This window comes from Zingiber officinale, chromosome 8B, assembly GCF_018446385.1.
Source record: "Zingiber officinale cultivar Zhangliang chromosome 8B, Zo_v1.1, whole genome shotgun sequence".
NCBI classification, from domain to species: Eukaryota; Viridiplantae; Streptophyta; class Magnoliopsida; order Zingiberales; family Zingiberaceae; genus Zingiber; species Zingiber officinale.
The window spans coordinates 13282792-13295802 of record NC_056001.1 but is presented as its reverse complement, the minus strand read 5'-3'; the positions used below and the strand labels follow the sequence as shown (position 1 = coordinate 13295802).

The window sequence follows — 13011 nt, the reverse complement described above, 5'->3', positions numbered from 1 at the left end:
AAATAAGAAGGTCATCTACTTTTAAGATTAATCGACTTTGTGTGCATATATATTTTTGTAACTTTTGTCTATCACACTCAACTTCACAAGTATGGATTTTTCCTAATTAGTATTCCTCTCAACGAAGAAGATAATGAAATGCCAATTTAACCTCTGGTACTCTCGCAGTTGTAGCATTGACTACTGATATAAACTACTTATATGTGTTTCTCAACCCGCGGGCCAACCCAAGCCCATCGCGGGCCGACCCGCGCGGGTCGCGGGCCTAGGCGGGTTGGCCCGCGGCGGACTTGGGTTGATAAAATTCCAACCCAACCCGCTTAATTAGTTTGGCGGGGCGGGCCAACCCGACGGACTTAACCCAAATTGACAGCTCTACCTGTCTCCCATGGGCTGTAGCTTTGATATTGGCTCTCGATCTTCTCTCTGTCCAGTGTTAACTTGTCCAATTCTCCAGCCTGATAGCAAGTTCAGAGAGGGATCAGAATAATTTGACAATGATCAATGTTTCAGCATGCTGGGGATACAAATTTGGAAACAATGCTTCCTTTTGCTGAATCATTCTTTTCTGATAGCTACATTGCTCACGGGGGTTCTCGTCAACTTCGCTAGAATAGAAGGCAACTAAACCAGAAAACACTGGTTTTGTTCTTAATTTCCAGTGTTGTGTACTTAGAATTAATCCTCTGATAGCTACATTTTTTCATGGGGATTCTTGTCATCTTCCCTTGCAGTGTTTTCAAGGACCATCTTTTCTTGGCACTTGCTGTGTGTTCCTGTTTCCTAATTCATCTCGAGTGGCCCTCAACCAGAACACACTGTTTCTGTTCTTAGTTTTAGGGCTGTATACATAGAATCACCTTTTCTTTATATTTACAGTGCTTTCTTTCTAGTCAGCACGCTTTATGGGTTGGCAGGACAAGAGAATCCATGGGGATCCTTTCCCCGAATTGGGGTGGAGTTCCAAGTAAGTGGAAAAGAAGGATTCGCTTAAATAAGCATTTTTATTTGTATATTGATCAACTTTGAATCTAAATTGCTAAGCGACTTGAGTTTCTGGAGAACCTTTCGACAAATTGGGGTGGAGTTCCAAGTGAGTGGGGAAGAAGAAGGTTTTACTTAAACAAGCATTTCTTGTTACTTTTTTCTTTCAACTCTGAATCTGAGCAGCCGTCCACTGGTAAGCAATTCAAGTTTCAAGGATTACTGAAGGTGCTCTGAAGAAATAATAGGATATGAGTAACTCTGATAGAACATGAGAAAGTAGATTGTTGATACTTGATACTGCTGCACTAGTGAATATGAACACTTTCTCTACTCTGACAGAACAAATGAAATGATGGCTCATTACCAAAACCACTACTGAATCACAATAATCATGTCAAGTAGCTGTTTGTATAAACTATCATTTGCCGACACTTAAAAGGTCAAATAAACTGGACTAAGAATTCTCTACTCTCTGGCTACAATTATAGGCTTTTTCTTTCAGAACTTGATTAAACAATTTAGTGCTTGTTAGAGCTAATGTGGCTAACAACAAGGGAAAAGAAGATTGTTTCTTTCTATTCGAATTAACTAATCCTGAAGGTGACTTGGAGCTCTTTAAACTATTAATCTTGGGGGACCGGTTCAGCCTTATAATCCCATAAAATTTTTTCATCAATCATCAAAATAAATTAGGAAGCGCGCAACCAAATGGCCAAGGTTCTTAGGTACTCACTGGAATGAAAATTCCTATAATACGTATATACCTTGATTATCAATTGGAAGATGTAACTATTGCACCATTATCTGAGGATGAGTGCATAAAGTTGTCTCCACTATTAGAGGATGCAAATGAGGTAATGTTTTAAACTGAAATAAAATATAAAGCTATTTTGACAATATCAAAATCTTTACTGTAGCTAAATTTTCTATAGGCAACTTAAAATTTTCTCAAGTTTTGTATTTTCTGTCAACTTGTTCTAATGATTCGTCAAATGCGCAGTGAGATCTCGAAAAGATCAGAATCAGCATCCACATCCACCAAGTAGCTGGCATCGTTCTGATTTACAGTGTTCTTAGTGCTGCTCTGGCTTTTCTTAACTGCGTCGAACCACTGCGGATCGATCCTGCCCATAGAGAAGAGCTCGCGGCTATCATCTTCGCCGATGGTGGCTCCGCTTCGGTCTAACGACGACGAGCCGATGAAGCAAGGATTGGACGTCCTTTGCACATTTGCCGGCTCATACTTGAATCTGCTCTGTCCCAAGTTGATCAGAATCGTTGCGTTTGTGTTTGAAGCGATGATGGGGAACATGGGAGCTTTGTAGATGTCTGAGCTACAGTGAATGACGTGCATAAGCTCCGAATCCACCGTGAAGAACACCTTCTTCTTCCTCGAATCGAAGCCGCAGCCGATTACCCTGTTCACCTCTGCCCACCCTGATTTCTCCGATTCGAAAACGAGCATCGTTCCTGCGATTTTGAAGAAAAGCTGCAATTTTGAATTCTGGATCTGCTATGATGCTTGCTGACGAGCGAAAGATTCGATTTTGGGATCTTACCGTCGAGAAAGACGCAGCCATTGGAGTGGAAACCAATGGAGCCTGGGTATGTGCCGGAGAATGATCCTCCTGGAAGTGTTCCACCATGGGTGAGGCCCAATGATATGAGAATTGTGTTGTTGATTTGGTTGCGACATTCTTCTTCTTCGGCGTAAGCTTTGGTTTCTGGGATTGGAGTAACGATAACATCGGAAGCACAGGGAAGAACGGCATAGGATTTGAAGGAATTCTCCGAGATAAGCTTCGCACTATCAGCTTCCTCAACGACGTCCGCGGCCTTGGTTCGCTTATTTTCTCGAGGAAAAGTCCACTGTTGTTGCGGTGCCGGCGGTTTCTTCAGGTACAAGACGGTGATCTCAAAATAGGCTTCTTTAGGGAAGGAGGAGACGCCGAGAGGAGGGCCGGGTAACGGAAGGAGCATCCTCGCCGTCGAGACATCTTCGCCATGGAGGCTCCTCTCTCTCGGACGCAACTCAACCGTTTGCGAAAATTCCAAAGAGCCAAGCGGCACCTCCCATTTCGTCTCCCCGGAGCCGCTGTCGCATGGGTGCGCAAAGCGCCGACACGGTGGCTGGCCGCTTGAGAACATGAATCGCGACCATCCGTGCTCCACCGCCTCGCCCACCAGTCTCGGGTGGTCATCCCAACTGAACGTCGCCAGCGCTGACTCGCTTCCGGCTGTGCTGTGGGTGCTGGTGCGGAAGGAGAGGTGCAACTTGGCGATCCCGGCTTGCAAACTCTGCGTCCTCGATCTGCTTGCGGATTGAGGGAATTGGGGAGTCTCCAGAGAGGAGAACTGCCGGCAGCGGCGGTACCAAAGGAAGATGGAGAGGAGGAGGAGGAGGAAGGCAGAGGCGATCGAGGGGGCTAGAATTTTGATCCATAACTTCATCTGGCTAAGTTGTGGAAATGGCGATATCGAAGAAAGCAGCCATGGCTTGGAATGGACTTTTGGAAGATGATCGGTTCTGGAAAGGAATGGAGAGATGAGTCATTAATGCTCAGGTGAATGTATCGTATTATATTTATATTCGTTTATATAAAAAATTCTGGAAACTGAATAATAAATAAATAAGCAAAAAAAAAAAAAGGTACGATTTATTTGACATTTGAGAAGATTAATAAGGAAAATAAAAATTATTAAAATATCCCCTCAAAGTTATCAAATTTATCATCTCACCACTAGCTTTTCTCAAATTTGTCATTTCACATTAACCCTTTCACTCTAGATAAAATAATGCCAATTTATTTATTTATTTATTTAAAATATTTGATAAGAAACATCAGATTTCTCAGAAATTCTTCATTTTTTAAGTCTACAAATCAATTAGCATAACATTAACTAAAAATGAATTAAGTGACATGAATACTAAGGGTACGTTTGGTTTGGGATTATCCTTGATAATCTTGATTATCTATCCAAGGTTATCAATGAAAACTTTATTTGGTTTAAGTAATCGAAGATTTCCGAGTAATGCAGGGACGGATCCAGAAATTAGAAATAGACTGAGCTGATTTTGAATTGGTCAAGTTCGTTAAAGATGTCACAGAAGAGGTTGAGTTCACTTAGCATGAGTGCATTACCATCTCGTCGTTTCCAATATTTCACCTAATTTTATATTTTTATTGAATATATTTTTTGATTATTTATGAAATTATTAAATTAATTTACTGATAATTATATCTAATATGTTAACATTAGAAATATAGGAACCATGATGTGTAGCATCGCTAGGGACATCCAAAAATTAAAATTAAAGGAGGCTTAAATTTAATATAATAATAAAGTTATGCCTTACTAAATTTTGAAATATAAAATTAATATATAATAGAATCTATTCTATATCGTTAACTAAATTTTATTCAATATAGAATATCATATAATTTTTAAGAAAATCATCCTATTTTTAGTAAGAAGGATCATCTTTACCATTTTTTTATTACCTGAAAAAACTCATTGATGGTAAAATCAGATAATGTTAAAAATTCTCCCATTTTTTACTCTAATACACCGTATTTCAAATATAAAATGATGTACTTCATAATACTAATTTATTGTTATTAATAGTCACACTCACATTAATTTGGTTTAGAATAGAGTGCAACGGTATGGTCATAATTAAAAATTAGATTAAAGCAGCTTCCTTCGCATCCCTCCGCTTTTTCACGAGCAACGCCTAACGCTGAAGGAAAAGGAGCGGAAACGGTAGGTAAATTTAGGACTGGGCGATTCTTCCTTATTTTATAGAGTTCGGGAGGAAGAACATCGGATTTGTTTGTCGGTGGCCACTCAAAGTCTCTTGGTCGAGTTGGTTTGTTCGGATTTTACTTCTTCCCTTCGATGAACCATCGCTGGGCGTGAGGATGCTGCGTTTACGCGGCATCAGCTGGTGGAACTAGAAAGGAAAAATTAGATTTTTTTTTATTTGGTTGACCTTTGGAAAATCCAATTTTTTTCTTGGCTTTGGCTAATTCTTGGATGGTAGCAGATGCTGAGCAGATATGGTGTAGATATTGCGAAAACCTCTTGTTCTCCCAGTCCAATTCCATAAGTTTTCAACCATAAGGGCTGGGCTATAGCCTAGGACAGCCCCTATTTAGATCCGTCCCTGGAGTAATGTTTCATGCCCGACACATCAGCAAAAGGGCATGTAACTCGGAATCGGAAAATTGAGGTTTTTCTTGATTCCGGGGTTAACGAAATTTTTTTACCCAAAATATCTTCGAATAAAAGAAAAATGTAAAGAAAAGAATATAAAATATATAAAATAAAATAAAAACCTTTTATAAAAAAACTTGTAAAAAAAACATTGAAAAATAAAAAAAAAAGGAAAAACATTTAAAAAAAATTAAAAATAATAAAAAAATGAGAAAAAAAATTTAAAAACAAAAAAAAATAGGAAAAACGTAAAAAAAATTTAAAAAAATAAAAACATAAAAAATTTAAAATATATATAATAATAAAATTATAAAAAATATATTAAAAAATTTAAAAACATAAAAAAAATAGAAAAAAATAAAAAAAAACATAAAAATAAAAAAATAAAAAAACTTTAAAAATTTTAAAAAATGGAAAAAAAAAAATGTAGAGTTTTAAATAAATCATAATAATAATAATAATAATACTATACGGTTGATTTTGTAACTAAGGGTAATATAGTAAAATAATAAATTATGTTATTTATTAAACCTTCAAACAAATAAATTTTAGTTGCATTACCTATGTTGAACCGAACAATATTTTATTCCCCATAACCTTGGTTATGTGATTACCAAGTAACCACATAACTAAGGTTATATAAGATAACTTCAATCAAACACACCCTAAGGGTGCGTTTGGTTCGGGGTTATTCTTGATAACCTTGGTTATCCATCCAAGGTTATCAACAAAAACCTTGTTTGGTTTAGGTATTCGATGATTCCCGAGTAATGTTCCATGCCTGACACGTCAGCAAAAGAGTCATGCAGCCCGGAATCGGAAAACCTCATAAAACTAAGGTTTTTCTTGATTCCGGGGTTAACGAATTTTTTATACCAAAAATACCCTCCGATAAGAAAAAATATGGAAAAAAGAGAAAAAATGTAAAAAAATATTAAAAAATGTAAAAAAAATAAAAAAATGTTTAAAAAATTTTAAAATTTTTAAAAATATTTTTTTTAAAAAAATATATAAATTTTAAAAATAAAAAATTTAAATTTTAAAAAATTTTAAATTTTTTTTTTAAAAAATAAAAATTTAAAACAATTTTTAAAAAATTTAAATTTTTTTTTAAAAATAAAAAATTTTAAAAATTAAAAAATTAAAAATTAAAAAATAAAATAAATAAATAAAAATTAAAATTTAAAAACTGTAAAAAAATATAAATATGAATAATATAAAAATATAAAAACATTAAAAAAATAAAAAAAAACACATAAAAAGTAAAAAAAATATATAAGAAAAAGAAAAGTAAAAAAAAATAAAAAAATAAATAAATAATAATAATATGTATAGTTGATTTTGTAACTGAGGGTAATACGGTAAAATATTAAACTAAGGTATTCATTAAAACCTTTAAACAAATAAGTTTTTGTTGCATTACCTAGGTTGAACCAAACAACATTTGGTTATGTTTTATTCCCCATAACCTTGGTTATGTGATTACCTGGTAATCACATAACCAAGGTTATACATGATAACTTGAACCAAACGTACCCTAATAGTTATTTAATCTTGTATAGCTAATATTAGTTAAAAAGGATAGTCTAGTGCACGAAGGTCTCGTCATGCGGGGTCTCGGGGAAGGATCCATTATACGCAACCTTATCCTACTTTTTGTAAGAGGCTATTTTTAAGATTCAAATTCGTGACTTTTTGATCATATGATAATATTTTTACTGTTACGTCAAGACTCCTTTTAGCTAATATTAGTTAATAGTAGCAAATTTGATAATATACTCTGATAAATATAATTACTGAGAGAAATTTCTAAATAACGTGCAACTAATTAAATATTTAAAACAGTGACAGAACAGTTTACTAGATAATTCCAAAACAATTTAGATAAATTTATTTTTAAAAATTTAGTTAATCTAAGTCCAATCATGACAACTCAGATTACTGGGACTTCGTAGATATACACTACTACTTTTTTCGTTAATGGCAGTTGACTTTCTAGAACCGTATTGTTTGCGCATGCTAGTTTTATTTATTATTATTTTTATTTTATTTTGATAATTTAGACATCTAAGATTTCTAATCAATTAATTCTCAAATGATTTGATCCGATCCGTGGAAAATTTTCACCGACTTTACCATTTTGATAAATGATCTAACATCAAACATCCTATACGATTAACTCCATAATTAATTTTAGAGAGGTAAATTAAAAAATCGAACATGCAATTACATGAAAAGATATGAAAAAAGATATTTTCATGCATGCAAATTTCATTTATCAACTTCAAAGAAGCTGATTTCATACCTGAATTTTTTTTACTTTTCATACATATATATATATCATTAAATTTTTTTAATAATTTTTAAATTATTGCAGATGAGTAGTTTTTCAAAAGTTAACAATAATTATTTATTATTTTTGAAAAATAAATAAATAAAAAATAAAATGCTAAAGTGTATTATTCGTATTATTAAAAAATAATAATTATCTAAAAACAATAATAAAATTGCGGAGTGCCGCCCACATCTCAACACTGAACATGGGGGTGCAACACATGGAGAAAGACTATGAAATTCTAACACATCACAAATAATTAATTCCAACATGTACAAAAGATTCACTCGCAGAAAAATATACTACTTTTTCTGGTCAAGAGAAGAAACCACCCTAAACACTGATATAGTTTGGTAATCAAATTTCTAATGAACTCCTGAAGCTAAACAGAAAACATATAAAGGATTCTCTGCAAGCAAATACAATACACACGTGTCCTAGAAAACGAGCTACCACAGTCAATGAGTATCTCATATGATGCTTAAGCAGGGTGAGAGTGGATGCATATGTATAAGAGAAGCCCAATCATCCTAGCGAATTCAACTGTGGAAGAAATACATGTTCTTCTTATCAAACTAACAAACCATTTTTTTCATCATACATGTCCTAGCCATCAGATTGATCACAGAAATGTAGCTGCTCCATCTCCTCGCCGGGAAACACTTCGGCCTGCAAAGATGGAACGATATTGTTTACGTGAAGCCATGTCAAGTCCCACATGCTGTCCCCACCTATTGTACTTCTTTTTGCAAGGATTCCCTTGGATTTCATCGCAATAAGAATGTTCTTGAGAAGCTCTGGAATCAATTCTTGAAGTTTGTCACTCTTCTTGCTCCTCACTTTTACCTTCTTGTACTTTTCCAAACGACTGAGGACCCCCAACCAAAGCTTGCAGAAGCTACTCAAGCCGAAAAGATCTTGCAGTTGCTGCAAGAAGACCTTCGACAACAATTTGACTGCTTGCACAAGTGTACCCTCCATGTTCCGGTACTCTTTCTGTGATTGATTCTGTGCACACTCCAGCAAGTCATCGAGAATATCAAATATAACAAGATCGAAGGCCTGCGCCCAAGTTGGGGGTGGGATACACATCCCATCTGCACCAACAAAACATCTCTGCAGTGATACCACTGCATGATTCCTTACTTCTTCCCTCTGATCCAAACAAATCTTTCTCAGCAATTGCACCAGTCGTAGCCACATCTCTCTGATTCCCTCAGAAACTTTCTCAGCATCTGCACCTGCTTCCCTAATCTCATTAGACCAGCAAGCAAGACAATTCATTGATTCTGCCATTAGATCTAATGCACGAACTGATATATCTGTTACGCCAACACGAGATTCTGCAAACTGTCTTGCAGCTTCAATGCAAAAGACATAGTTGCCTGGCGATAGATGAGCCCCTTCAGACATGATGAAAAGAATTGCCTCGAAGCCTACTGCTGAAGCTTCTGGGTGTCGAGCAGTGATAGAGAGTAGGGATGCTATGGTCCGCCAACCCATTTGTGATTTAATATGGGTTGCATTTGCTTTAACGAGTCTAGTGACTTCTTGTGTGATATTCTCACAATAAGTATCAGCCACACGAGCATCAAGCTTCAAAACCAATTGAAGTGACGTTAAAAGCTCATCAGCAAGATTCTCTTTGTAAGGTAGTAGCCGCTGACAAATTCTTAGGAGGCCAAAAACAGCCTTTTCCACAAGGGCACAATGAATCATGGTCGATTGAACAATGTTAGCTATATGCTCATAGACACCCTGCCAAAGAAGCCCAATTCTATCCCGGTTGTTTAGTGTGATGGCAATAAGCAGCTCCAAGCAGAAAACTGCTGTGTCCTCATCATCAGGGGTACTACTAACTTTCTGGGGCCGACCAGCTGCCCAGATAAGTGCCTTGGCAATTTGCATCAGCGAATCAGCATGTAAAAACTTGCTTTTTATGAAGATGCTATCAATGCGACATTTCTGTATTGTCTGCAGAGTTCTTTGATGGGCAGCAAGTTGCTGTTCAGATGGTTGCAACCTTGGTTCTTCTGTGTCCAGAGATAATAACTGGCTGAATCTCCCCATTAGCCCAGAAGATCTCCGAGGGTGACTCATACTATGAATATGAGAAATGGGCAAAGAGCTTGTGACAGGTTTTCCAGGGACAGAATCTAGCGGCAATTCTGAATCATCAGCTGCATCACTTGCAACACGAGCAGGAAGCAAACCCAATTTGTGTAATCGCAAAATACAATCAAGGATATTTCTCCAGCCAGTGCGTATGCAATCACCATATCTATTTGCTATGCTAAAAACTGTCTCAGTTGCCAGCCTAGCTTTTATGTCATCCCCAAAGGCTGTCACTGTTTCCTCAACAAATGATGAGTTCAAAAGAGTTGTGAATTTGCATAGGGATACAACTAAATCATCCAATACATCCTCTAGGTGATGATATGCTGAGATCTTAGCGACAGCCAAGAAGCCATCTACACATGTTGAGAGAACTTCTTCATGTTCTGCAAAATCAAACACCACTGAGATGGCAGCAATTGTAGGACCTGACATGATTGCAAACATGTCACGATCAAGATATGGAAGGGAATTGCAAACAATGTAAGGAGATGTCTTCTTTGACTTCTGCATGAGATCAATCCATCGGCTAGGTGACATTTCCGTAAAACCCAAACCCTGTTCAGGGACAGTTCTTATTTCATTCCTGCATATAGAGTAATAGAGCTCCGTCAGGAACTCCCTTGGGAGGTCATTACCACCATTAATGCGGCGATTATTTCGGATGAAATCCTCTTCAGTCATCTTCTTCTTTACCTGGACATTATGTTGATCTGTATTGAGCATTATAAGTGAGTATGCCAACACAAGTGCTGCATCCTTGTCAACAAGGATCTGAGGTGATTGCTCATAATACCTCTCTGAGAAAGCCTCAAGTACTCTCTGAATTTTCTGAGATTCACCAGGCAACCGGAATGTTTCTAGGAAAAGTCGTAGAGCAGTATCAAGATTCATGTCCTGAAAATCAAAAGTCCATGCAAATTCATGAAGTACTTGCACACAAAACTCATCATGATTTCCCAAGAAGTCACCGACAAGGTTCTTATCCAAGCCAGCAGTGTATCTGAAGAAACAAGCCACGCTCTGTGGATCAAGCTTCTCAGGCAGCAGATGAGTTCCTTGCAGAAACTCCAAGCCCTTCTTGGGGTCTCTGTTGAAGTGATCTGCGCCAATCATTAATCTCCTTTTAATGTACTTTCTCTGTCGGACAAATTTAACCCAATATTCTGGAGCAGAGTAGTTCTCACACCTCACTGCCCAAAATGGTGAATATTCCTGAAGCTCCAACGAAGACTGTTCAAGAGAGGGAGATGCATTTCCAATCCTATCAGCCATTCCCTCGACCACTGCAATCAAACCATCCAAAGCAAGAACATGCATGGAAGAAAGAGGGCAGTTGATAGGAAATGCACTTTTTGACAGAAGATTGGCTAGCTCTTCAAACATATTGCAGCAAGTAATGTCGCAATCAAAGTTGGCATACATCTCTGTCATAAAGTTCTTCTGACGGCAGAAGTCCACGAGAGCCTCCATGGTTACTTCCTGCTGTTGATAGCTAGCCCCATATCTACTTTGTGTGAGCCTCAAGATCACACAAGAAAAGAATGCCTCCAGTTGTAATTTGAGCTCTGAGCGCAAGTGGCGATAAAGATTCAGAACTATGCTACATACTGTGGACAGTATTAGAGGGCTCATAGACAAGCCAAACTGTATCAAGTTTCTAAACAATTCATCCTGTATCAGGGTTAATAGTTTTGGGTGTTTACTTATTGAAGGTCCTCCCAACTCAACAGCTGAGTTGATCATGCTAAGGGCAAATAGTGGCACATCTTCATCAAAAGCTACCTGATTCGTTGCAGGATTCCTACCACCTTGGTCTTGGACATTTGTAAGAGAACATAAGAAGTGGAATATCTCCACCATGCAAGGAATTCCATATGGGTCTACAATGATTTTCATGTCATGTTTTTGTTCTGATCCCGTACCAATTTCATCTCCCACGCCTATGTCGTCAACCTTGATACTCCCATTCCCATTTTCTACTTGAGCAATCCCAAAAGCCTGCTCCATATCAACTGCACTTATCTGAAGAACTTTATCATCACATGCTATGTTTTTGCATGAATAATAAAACTTGCAAGCAGTAAAATTTCATGCAAAAGAACATCTTTGTTTGTATAAGAGTGATGAAATTAAAACATAGAATATTTAATTCTTTACAGTCTATTTACTGAAGTTGTACCTTGGGGTTCAAAGAAGAAGATGCATCACCATCGTGGACATCAGCCAAGTGCAAGAAGATGCAGCGGACAAGCTCAAGCATCGTGTGCCTTGAAAGTCTCTGCAACAACTCTCCTTTGGTTGTTGCCTGGTGGACGACGCGGAAACAGGTATTTACAATTGTGCAGGCATGCTGGTTGCTCAGCACAGTCGAGGCACGGCTCCGCATGATAGCAAGCAGCACCTGGAGTATCTTCATCAGAACGGCCTCCTCAGAAGCAGGGTCGGTCACCTCAAACCGGCAGCTCGTGACGGCATCGACAACCAAATGCATCGCAGCTCCAACGGCAGTCCCAGACGCCGGGTCGAGGAAGTCAAGAGTAAGGATCTTGTACAAAGAGGAGAGAGCCACACTAGTGATAGGAGCGCCGGTCTCATCAGAGCGGACCACATCCACGAACGGCCTGAAATAAACAGAAGGGTCGATCGTGGACCAGGGGCGGCGGACGTCCCCCCATGAGAAGACCTGCCGGCGGAGTAACTTGAGGGACAGGATTAGGGAGTGGTCAATGATGTGATCATCCGCGGCTGAAGCATACCGGCCGCCCCACCGCACATTGCGGCGCATCACAGCGAGTACTGCGCTGACCTCCGAGCATATCACGCAGGCAAGGTCGGCTCTGGCTGACGGATCATCGAAGGATGGCGCCTTACAGCCATCCCCGGCGACGTCGTATGATTCCTCCTCGATGGGGTTTATCTCGAGTCGCACGAACCCCATTCGAGCAAGAAAAAAACGGCTTTTTCAAGCACGAGGGTTTCCGAAGGTGATTCTGATCTATGGCTTCTACCAAACGAGGATTCGAAAATAAAAACCAAAAAAGGGGAGGTACCGTCTATAGATCCAAAAATCGACAGATTGATCGATGAAGCGGAAGCAGAATGGAGATGAGACGGAGATCGAGGAGGAGGAAGAGAATATACTCCAAGACCAGGGGAAGACGCGAGGGAGCACCCGTCTCTGCGTTCAAGCTCCCTCGCCTTTGTTTTACTTTTCGGACTTCTTTTTTCATCGTCTATTTTTTTTTTTTTTTTTTCACTTTGATTTAGTATACTATAAATTGGGTTGGGCTTTTGTATGTTTTAAATTATCTAATTGAACCCTTTTCTTGTTAGATAATTGACTTAATTCCATT

General features: G+C 38.1%; 2 protein-coding genes across 3 annotated transcripts; both read right to left on the bottom strand.

Moving 5' to 3' along the window:
• Positions 1-1805: 1805 nt before the first annotated feature.
• LOC122016105 lies at positions 1806-3533 on the bottom strand. The gene is made up of 2 exons (XM_042573293.1): positions 2547-3533; positions 1806-2457 (listed from the first exon to the last, which is right to left on the bottom strand). The coding sequence occupies exons 1-2, from the start codon at positions 3436-3438 to the stop codon at positions 1976-1978; spliced, it is 1374 nt and encodes a 457-aa protein (XP_042429227.1). The 5' UTR covers positions 3439-3533; the 3' UTR covers positions 1806-1975.
• Positions 3534-7799: 4266 nt separating this feature from the next.
• On the bottom strand, positions 7800-12887 carry LOC122014938 (ARF guanine-nucleotide exchange factor GNOM-like). 2 transcript variants are annotated; one of them, XM_042571484.1, is made up of 2 exons: positions 11838-12887; positions 7800-11680 (listed from the first exon to the last, which is right to left on the bottom strand). In XM_042571484.1, the coding sequence occupies exons 1-2, from the start codon at positions 12594-12596 to the stop codon at positions 8147-8149; spliced, it is 4293 nt and encodes a 1430-aa protein (XP_042427418.1). In that variant the 5' UTR covers positions 12597-12887; the 3' UTR covers positions 7800-8146. The 2 variants fall into 2 exon arrangements, with proteins under 2 accessions (XP_042427418.1, XP_042427419.1); XM_042571485.1 differs by having other exon boundaries at positions 7800-11670; positions 11838-11977.
• Between the last annotated feature and the right edge of the window lie 124 nt (positions 12888-13011).

Bases quoted from the DNA above. Each gene is read 5' to 3' on its own strand.
- LOC122014938 (XM_042571484.1), bottom strand. From the start codon at position 12,596: ATGGGGTTCGTGCGACTCGAGATAAACCCCATCGAGGAGGAATCATAC. The intron at 11,681-11,837 runs GTACAACTTCAG...AAAGTTCTTCAG, and splicing joins CTTCTTCTTTGAACCCCAAG to ATAAGTGCAGTTGATATGGA.
- LOC122016105 (XM_042573293.1), bottom strand. From the start codon at position 3,438: ATGAAGTTATGGATCAAAATTCTAGCCCCCTCGATCGCCTCTGCCTTC. The intron at 2,458-2,546 runs GTAAGATCCCAA...TCAAAATCGCAG, and splicing joins TGGCTGCGTCTTTCTCGACG to GAACGATGCTCGTTTTCGAA.